General features: G+C 56.0%; 1 protein-coding gene across 6 annotated transcripts; it reads right to left on the bottom strand.

The window, feature by feature from the left end:
- Window positions 1-767: 767 nt before the first annotated feature.
- On the bottom strand, window positions 768-8,325 carry ZNF358 (zinc finger protein 358). 6 transcript variants are annotated; one of them, XM_020870360.2, is made up of 3 exons: window positions 7,955-7,979; window positions 2,788-2,893; window positions 768-2,552 (listed from the first exon to the last, which is right to left on the bottom strand). In XM_020870360.2, exons 2-3 carry the CDS (start codon window positions 2,858-2,860, stop codon window positions 838-840), a joined length of 1,788 nt encoding a protein of 595 aa, XP_020726019.2. In that variant the 5' UTR covers window positions 2,861-2,893; window positions 7,955-7,979; the 3' UTR covers window positions 768-837. The 6 variants fall into 6 exon arrangements, with proteins under 6 accessions (XP_020726019.2, XP_070320867.1, XP_070320866.1 ...); XM_070464766.1 differs by lacking the exon at window positions 7,955-7,979 and adding an exon at window positions 5,193-5,245; XM_070464765.1 differs by lacking the exon at window positions 7,955-7,979 and adding an exon at window positions 4,760-4,842.
- Between the last annotated feature and the right edge of the window lie 403 nt (window positions 8,326-8,728).

Raw genomic sequence — 8,728 nt, 5'->3', positions numbered from 1 at the left:
CATGGCCAAAAGATAAATAAATAAAATTATTTTTTTAAAAAGAATTAAGTGAGAAAATGCAAATGCATAGCACAAGTCTGGACCAACAGTAGTGCTGATTAAAGTAGCAGTGATTGGACTTATAATCACTTCCTTCCACAGGGAAGCTGTCCCTTATTTAAATCAAAGTCTTGTTATGCTTCTTGAATGCACCAAACTCTATAGTTGCTTTTTAAGTGTTTCTGAACTCCGGGAGCTCTGTGAGAACCAAGGCTGTGCTAATCTTGCTCCCTGCTGAGACATGAGCAATCAACACACATTTGTTGAATAAATAAGCGAGTGACCTCTCCTTTGTCCTGTGGTGTCCCTGCAACGTGGGCTTTGAAGGATAAGGGGTAAATCTGGGGAGCAGAAAGGGCAGGCTGCCCACATGGTTTCATATCAGCCTCTGCTATGCACCTGCTAGACGTTCAATGTGCCAGAAATCCCACCACGTGTGGGAAAGTTAACTCTAAAAGGAGAGGAAGCAGCATAGACCAAACCGCAGGGTGAGTCCGCCCCTGACTGGGGTGACTAGGTCTTGGGGAACAGAGAGTGGCGACTGCTGGGATGGACCAGTATGAGACCTCCTGGGGGAAGCTGGGAGGCCAGGAGGATATTGTGGGGGGAGCCAGGACACTAAGGTTCCATTTGTGTGGCTCGCTCCGGCAGTGCCCTCCCATCTCCCCAGGAGCAGGCTGCACATTAAAAAAAAAGAGCAACAGCAGAACGACGACGCAGAGCCAGGAGGCAGTGGGAGGATTTTACTAACTGCACAACACACGCTTTCCCAGGCCCCTGTGGGTGCCAGCACACCCTTCAGCCATCAGGCCCGAGCAGGGCTTCTTGTTCCTGCACCCACCTGGGACTCTCGCCCGTAGGGAGGGCTGGGCTGACAGTGTCACGGATGGGAGAGCCGGGGTCAGGGTGGGACTTGGAGTTGGGGTCAGGGCTGGGCACAGGATCTGTGTTGGGGCTGAGGCCAGATCTGTGGTCAGGGCTAGCCAGGAGGTCAGAATTGGCATTGCGCCCAGGCTTAGGATCAGAAGACAGGACAGAATCAGGGATGGGGCTAGATCCAGAGCCACTGGTGGGTCTGGGGTTGGGATTGGGGAGGGAGCCCAGTGCAGAGCCAGGGTCAGGGTCAAGGCCAGAGCTAGGGCCAGGGCTGAGCACTGAGACAGCATCCGGACCCAGGAGGGAGGCCTGCCCTGGTCTTAGCATCGAAGTGGGGCTGAGGCCCAGGCCAGCAGCAGCAGCGGCGGCAGCCGCAGCTGCAGCCGCACCCTCGTGCACGCGCTTGTGCTTGGTGAGGCTGGAGGCTTGGCCGAAGGCCTTGCCGCAGAGCTGGCAGCGGTAGGGGCGCTCGCCCGAATGCACATGTAGGTGCTGCAGCAACGCGGAGCTCTGCCCAAAGGCCTTGGAGCAGTGGGGGCAGGCGTAGGGCCGCTCGCCCGTGTGCGTGCGCAGGTGGTGCTGCAGGTTGGAGCTCTGGCCAAAGGCCTTGCCGCAGTGGGGACAGCGGTAGGGGCGCTCGGCCGTGTGCGTGCGCTGGTGCTGCAGCAGCGCCGAGCTCTGCCCGAAGGCCTTGCCGCATTGCGGGCATGGGTACGGCCTCTCGCCCGTGTGCGTGCGCAGGTGCTTCAGCAGCGCCGAGCCCTGCCCGAAGCCCTTTGCGCACACCGGGCACTTGTGCGGCCGCGGGCCGCCGTGCGTGCGCAGGTGCTGCGCCAGCAGTGAGCCGTGGCCAAAGGCTTTGCCACACACCGGGCAATGGTGAGGCTTCTCGCCACTGTGGCTGCTGCGGTGCTTGAGCAGTGTGGAGCGCCAACCGAAGGCCTTGCCGCACGCGGCGCACTGGTAGGGCCGCGCGCCAGTGTGGATGCCCCGGTGCTGCGCCAGAGTGGCGCCGTGGCTGAATGACTTGCCGCAGTCGGGGCAGCGGTAGGGCTTCTCGCCGCTGTGCGTGCGGCGGTGCTGGCTCAGCCCCGAGCTGCGGCGGAAGGCTCGCCCGCAGTCAGGGCAGGAGAAGGGCCGGGGTGGGCTGGCAGGCGCAGGGAGCACCGCCGGGGCGGCGGTCAGGACCTCAGGGGTGGCAGGGAGGTCGGAGGAGAGGGAGTCCAGGTCTGGGGCGGCAGCGGGACTGAGAGTGTCGCTGTTAGGGTCGAGGATCAGGGGAACGGGGCCGATGACGTCGGGGTCGTCGAAACTTGAAGACAGGGGGTCGAGATCTTGGGGGTCGGAGTCACGGATCCCCGAGATGGAGCCTGGAGCATCCACCTCGGCATCCAGAGCCTCGGAGACAGGCTCCAGATCTTCATAGCTGGGGTCCACGTCCTCAGAGACAGTGTGGAGGTCTTCCGGTTCAGGCTCCAGGTTTTCAGAAGCCGGGTCCAGCTCTTCTGGGTCAGGGTCTAGGTCTGAGTCTGAGTCAAGCTCTTCATAATCAGGCCTCCTGCCTTTGTGGCCTGGGTTCCTGACTAAGACGGAACGCCTCATCCCTGGTGTGGAAGTACCGGCTTCTGGGGCAGGATCTATGGGGTGAGGGCAGAGGGTGAGTGGACAGTAGGTTCTGGGGAACCGGGGGTCTCTTTTGGAGCCTAGGAAGGGAGAGGGAGTCAGGCTGTACCCCAGATCCATCTTTGGGGTACACACACAGATCCTTCTCTTGTCTCGTGCTATAGGGAGACTGCACTGGCTCCTGCCAGGGCAGGGAAAAGAGGGGCCCTGGTGGGACATGGGGAGGGGCCTCCCTTCTCAGCCCCACACCTGGATAGAAGTCAGGGGACCCAGCACTAGAGGTCTCCAGCACCCAGCTCCATGGCTCTGCCCCTCTCTCCATCCTGGGCTCCTCCTCTGGTGGGAAGCTCAGGTCCTGTGGAGGAGAGAGAGTCCCCTTGACCATGGCCCCTTCGAGGGGAAGAGGGTGGGTGTGCTTACTGTAAGTACATGGCCTGAATTCCAGTCCCATTGTTGGGGGTGGCATATTTGGGGCCTCCTGGTAGGGAACTTGGCTTACCTCCTAGAGAGGAAACATTATGATCTCTGAAGCCTCTATCTGTGGGAGGATGAGTGTGTGTGTGTGGAGGGGGGGTGGGCAGACAACATCTGGTACTCCTCCTGGGTCACTGGGGGCATGCAGGGAGACCCCTGGCTTGCTTCCTGGGGAAGAGACAACTGAATTCCAAACTTCACAGTTCTGGGGTAGGACTAAGTGTCAAAACACTTATGTTCTGTCTTAGATAGAAGATCCTGAATGCTGATTTCTAAAGTTAGAGTGTGCATGGGGACCCCTGGAGGGGGCAGGGAGACCCATGGACCCATTATCCAGGAGAGTAGGGACAGGTGTCAGTATACCTGTTTGCCCGATTGGATAGATCCTGAATTCTAACCCCTAGCTTGTTAGTCGCTTAGTCCAGTCCAACTGTTTGGTATCTCATGGATTGTAACCCACCAGGCTTCTCTGTCCAAGGAATTATCCTAGGCAAGAATTCTGGAGTGGGTAGCCAACTCCCTTCTCCAGCGGATCTTCCCCACCCAGGGATCAAACAAGGGTCTCCTGCATTGCAGGCAGATTCTCTACCATCTGAGCCACCAGAAAACCGCTAGCTGCAGGGTAGGCGAAACAACACCTGGGGCTTCTCCTGGGTTAATGGGGGGACCCCTGGGCCATCTCCTCGGAAGGAATGATTTCTTGAGTGACTGACTCCATGACTGAAGCATGGAGCTGGTCCTCTCTGGGAAGGAAGATCCTGAATTCTACCTCCATAACTGGAGGTAGGGAGTGGGACAGAGAAACAAGCTGGGACCCCTTCTGGGGAGCAGGGGGAGCTCAGGATTATCTGAAGGGGAGGTGATGCCCACCCCATGGCTAGGCCTGGGGGGTGGGGTACAAATAGATCTATTATTGGGAGGGAGGTTGAGGTGGGGGTGTGTGGGTATGTATTGGGGGCACTTTGGCTCTCCTTTGGGGGAGGGTGACCTTCTGAGCCACAACCCCAGAACTGGGAGTGGATACACACACACAGCGGCCTGAGTTCCTAGATCACCTCCTCATATTCCATGATGGAGGGTAGGGGGACAGTGCTGGGTTACCCCTGGATACCCAGAAGGGGGAAGACCCTTAGTTTGGCTCCTGAATTCCCACCTCTGAGCTACAAGCAGCAAGGAGACATAATTGGGGTCCTTCCCTGAGTTCCTGGGGGGCTGGTGGAATCCTGGATCACCTTCTGAGGAAGGGGCTTCCAGTGCTCTGGACCCCAAGACTGGAGAGTGAGGGGAAACAACAACTGGGGTCCTGGGGGAAGTCCCTCTGGAGGATGGGTCTCCTGAACTCCGGACCCCAGGCGGGAGGGTCTGAGGGAACAATACCTGGGGTCACTCCTGGCCTCCTGGGGTGGGGGATCCGGATCGCCTCCAGGGGAGGGGGCGTTCTGGACTTAACGCCCCCGCACCCAGCGAGGGGTGACCCCCTCCCCTGCCTCCCGATTGACGGCGCCCAGCTTGGTATGGGCCCTCCCCCGGGGCCGCAGCGGCGGAACCTGCGCGCTAGGCCCGCAGGTCGCGCGGCCCCCTCCCATCGCGCCCCAGGCTCTGCTCTCCCCGGGCGGGCGGGCGCGCGGGGCGGCGGTGGGGGGTGGGACAGAGGTTGCCCCGGGCCGCGCCCGGCGCTGGGGGCCACCCGCGCCCGCCCCCCTCATCGCGGCCCCCGCCCGCCCGACCCGCTCGCGGGGACACTCACCCGGCGCCCCTCTCCCCTGCCCGGCCCGCCGCGCCCGCTGGCGCCCCCGGGGCCCGCAGGAAGCCCCCCGCCCGCCAGCCCCGCCGGCGGCCCCCTCGGCCCTGCGGCCCCGCCAGGCGCTCCCGGGGAGCGAGAGGGGCCGGCCGAGGGCCGCAGCGGGGGCTGCTGGGACTTGTAGTTCGCCCGCGCCCGCCTCGGCCGTCGCCATCGCTGCCCCCGCCCCCCGGGCCAGCCTTTGTCCCGGCCCGGCCACCCGGCCGCGCGGCCGCGCCTTTGTCTGCGCCGGGCCCCGCCCGCGCTGTCCCCGCCGCCGCCTCTCCTCTTCGGCTTCTCTCTCAGCCGCTGTTGATCCCTCTCCTCCCCTGTCTCTCTCTCTCTGTCCCTTCTCTGTCCCCCCTTCCCTTTATTTCCATGTCTTGGCCTCTCTTGTTACTTTCTCTGTCTCCGTTCCTCTGTCTTTGCATCCTGCTCCCCTCTCTCCCTGTCTCTGCCTCCTGCCGGTGTTTCCGACTCTCTCTCTCTCTCTCTCTCTCTCTCTCTCTCTCTCTCTCTCGTTTCCAGGAACACCGAACAGTCTCTGTCTCTTGCAGACGGGCAGCACACATCAGCATAGTTCAGACGCTGAGAATTTACAAACTTGTGGCATCTTTGCTCAGTCCAGCGTTTTCGCCTTAAGACTCCTCCTCCGAGGAAAAGAGCTGGGGATACTCCGGTCATGCACGGCTGTCACTGGTGGGCTCCCCATGCCTGTTCCTCCGTCTATAAGCCAGATCTGGGAAGCAGTCTGGGCATACTTTACCTGGAGACGAAGATTCCTGTGAAGAGGGAATGAAATAAAGCCCTGGCAGCCCTGGGCTGTGATGTTCTTCCCAGAACATAAACAACAGGTCTCAGAACATAAACAGTCATCACACAAGGCCGCTCTGTGACCACGTCTGAGCTGAGATAGACACAAGGACACTCTGCAACCTCAAAAATGCATACCCTGTGCCTCCTGCTAACAGAGATGACTGCTGCTTCTTCCCAATGACCATTCCACATCCCTCCTCCTACATCTAAGAATCACCAAAATACCCAGTCATCAATCTGCCCCCTCACAGTGCCAGGCTAGAATTGCTTCTACTCTCCTCAACTCTCCTTAAAACTATCCAGCACAAGCCTGAATCCTTTAAGAAGCCTTTCTGTCCTCCACCTCTCTCTTCTGGACATACCCTGCTAAGGGGTCTTCCTTGCTGCACAAGCATAAAAAAACCAAACTTTTTTGACTACCGGTGTGCTTCTGATGGGGCTTTTCTGGGGGCTCAGTGGTAAAGAACCCACCTGCCAATGCAGGAGACATGGGTTCGATTCCTGGGTCATGAAGATCCCCTGGAAAACAGAATGGCAACCCACTCCAGTGGACAGAGGAGCCTGGAGGGCTACAGTTCATGGGGTCGCAAAAAGTCGGACATGACTGAGCGACTAAACAACGACAACAAAAACAAGTGCCTCTGATGGTCCTTGGCTGGTGAATTTTGACAGGCTTCCCTAGTGGCTCAGAGCCCAAAGCGTCTGCCTGCAATGCGGGAGACCTGGGTTCAATCCCTGGGTTGGGAAGACCCCCTGGAGAAGGAAATGGCAACCCACTCCAGTATTCTTGCCTGGAGAATCCCATGGACAAGGAGCATGGTGGGCTACATGGGGTCGCAAAGAGTCGGACACAACTGAGCCACTTCACTTCACTTCACTTCACTCTTGCATGTAGGTCAGGCCTCCAGAAGACTTTGGTCTTCCTTCTGGAATCTTCTAGATCTGGGCTGAACTTTTGGCCTGAGACCTGCTTTCCATCCCTCTGTGGAGAACTCCACAGCAGATCTGAGAGACTTGAGACTGCAATTGGATTATGTTCCTGGATCCTTATCCTGCTGGATGATCCCATTACAGTAATACTTGTAAAGACAGCTGTTGTTTCTCTTTGCCTAGTCTTGCTCTCAGCACCTTGTTTTCCCTTTGTGTAGCCCTCACCACTACTCCAGACAGACCTGTGTCTAACACAGCCCCCAGTATCTTGTCACTGAAACTTATCAACCCAAGAACCTCACCCCCTGGCCACAAGAATGAGGTCTGGGATGAAGCCATGTAGCTGGAGGATCTCTTTCTTCCCCTGGGATCATGAACTGTTCACAGGACCTCATTCTACCTACACCCACCTTCCTCAGTTGTGTGGAAGAACAGCCTGCAGACTGAAGTCAATCTGTACCAGGATGCAGAGGTGAGAGTCAGAGAGACAGCCGGAGCTGTATTGGTTGCGCTCCTCAGTTCAGTTCATTTCAGTCACTCAGTCATGTCCGACTGTTTGTGACCCCATGGATTGCAGCATGCCAGGCTTCCCTGTCCATCACCAACTCCCAGAACCTGCTCAAACTCATGTCCATCTGAGTTGGTGATGCCATCCAACCTTCTCATCCTCTGTCAACCCCTTCTCCTCTCACCTTCAATCTTTCCCAGCATCAGAGTCTTTTCCAGTAAGTCAGTTCTTCACATCAGGTGGCCAAAGTATTGGAGTTTCAGCTTCAGCATCAGTACTTCCAGTGAATATTCAGGACTGATTTCCTTTAGGATGGACTGGTTTGATCTCCTTGCAGTCCAAGGGACTCTCAAGAGTCTTCTCCAACACCACAGTTCAAAACCATCAATTTTTTGGAGCTCAGCTTTCTTTACAGTCCAACTCTCACATCCTTACGTGGCTACTGGAAAAACCATAGCTTTGACTAGACAGACCTTTGGTGGCAAAGTAATGTCTCTGCTTTTTAATATACTGCCTAGGTTGGTCATGGATATAGCCAGGTTGAGCTCCTGGATGTAGACATACCTGAAGCCCTCAGTCTTGGCAGTATCACAAGCCAACCAATTTCTTGGGTATTTGAGCTAGTTTAGTGGGTTTCTGTTCCTTGCAGTCATGAGAATCTTGACTAATTTATAAATTAGTTTCGGGAAAGGGAAGGGTATTGAAGGAAATAACTTAAAATGTGAAATTGGCTGAAAAAAGGTAAAATAGAGGGCCAGGGCCACCACAGACATATATATTCATTATGAATAGGACTTCAAGCTTTGCTCTGTGCACAACCTCCCCAGATGTATGTCACATCCCGTAGAAGAGCCTTTCTCAGGAGACAGACATTTATTATGTAGAAAAATAGCTGATTAAATTGTTACCTGTTTTATCAGTCATCTGAGACTGTGGCTCAAGTGCCTTTGGAGGAAAACATCAGGATGTTGGAATACCTGGGAGCTTCCATGAAGTCTTCAGCAAGGTCTTATAAGATAGATACAAACTCCCTCTATCTGCTCCTTCTTAAAGCAGAGTCTAGCATTTCCTTGATTTTGTGAGCTTTCCAGAGCTCAATTCTCTGCCCCAGGCTAAAAAACAAAGTTACTAGGAATCAGATGGGGAGATAAGGCTGGGATTATCAGAGATCTGGTGGGTACTTTCAAACACTGAACACTGCTTGTCTCTAAAGGCACAATTACCCTCATTGGGAAGAGCCTATTGACTGAATCTGTCTGCTCTCTAGATTGTAACCTGGGGCAAGATGCTATGGGGATGGGCTGGCACAGGTCTGTTGCTAGGAGACAGGATCTACCAAGGTTGGCCTCCAGACTCCAAAATCCTGGTGAGGTTTGAAGAACCAAATCATCGAGGCATCCAATCACAGCATCCCTTCCCTCTGGGCACAGTGATTGGTTTGCGGCTGGACATGTGACACAAATGGGTCAATCAGAGTGTTCCTTACTTTCTAATGTGAGACAGCTCTTCCTTTGGGGCCTAACTATTAGGATTTGGGTTTTGTTTTGGTTTTTTTTTTTGCCACTGCTTGGACTGAGAGGCAGAAAGGCAGAAAGCATGCCTGATAAGGAATTGGCAGTCTTGCTAATTACAGATTTTCTTAAGTCAATAAAATCCCTGTCTGCTTGAGCAGATAGAGCTAG

The sequence above is a fragment of the Odocoileus virginianus genome, chromosome 3 (assembly GCF_023699985.2).
Source record: "Odocoileus virginianus isolate 20LAN1187 ecotype Illinois chromosome 3, Ovbor_1.2, whole genome shotgun sequence".
Lineage (NCBI taxonomy): Eukaryota > Metazoa > Chordata > Mammalia > Artiodactyla > Cervidae > Odocoileus > Odocoileus virginianus.
Note: the sequence above shows the minus strand (reverse complement) of the source record. Positions and strands in the feature narration are given on the sequence as shown.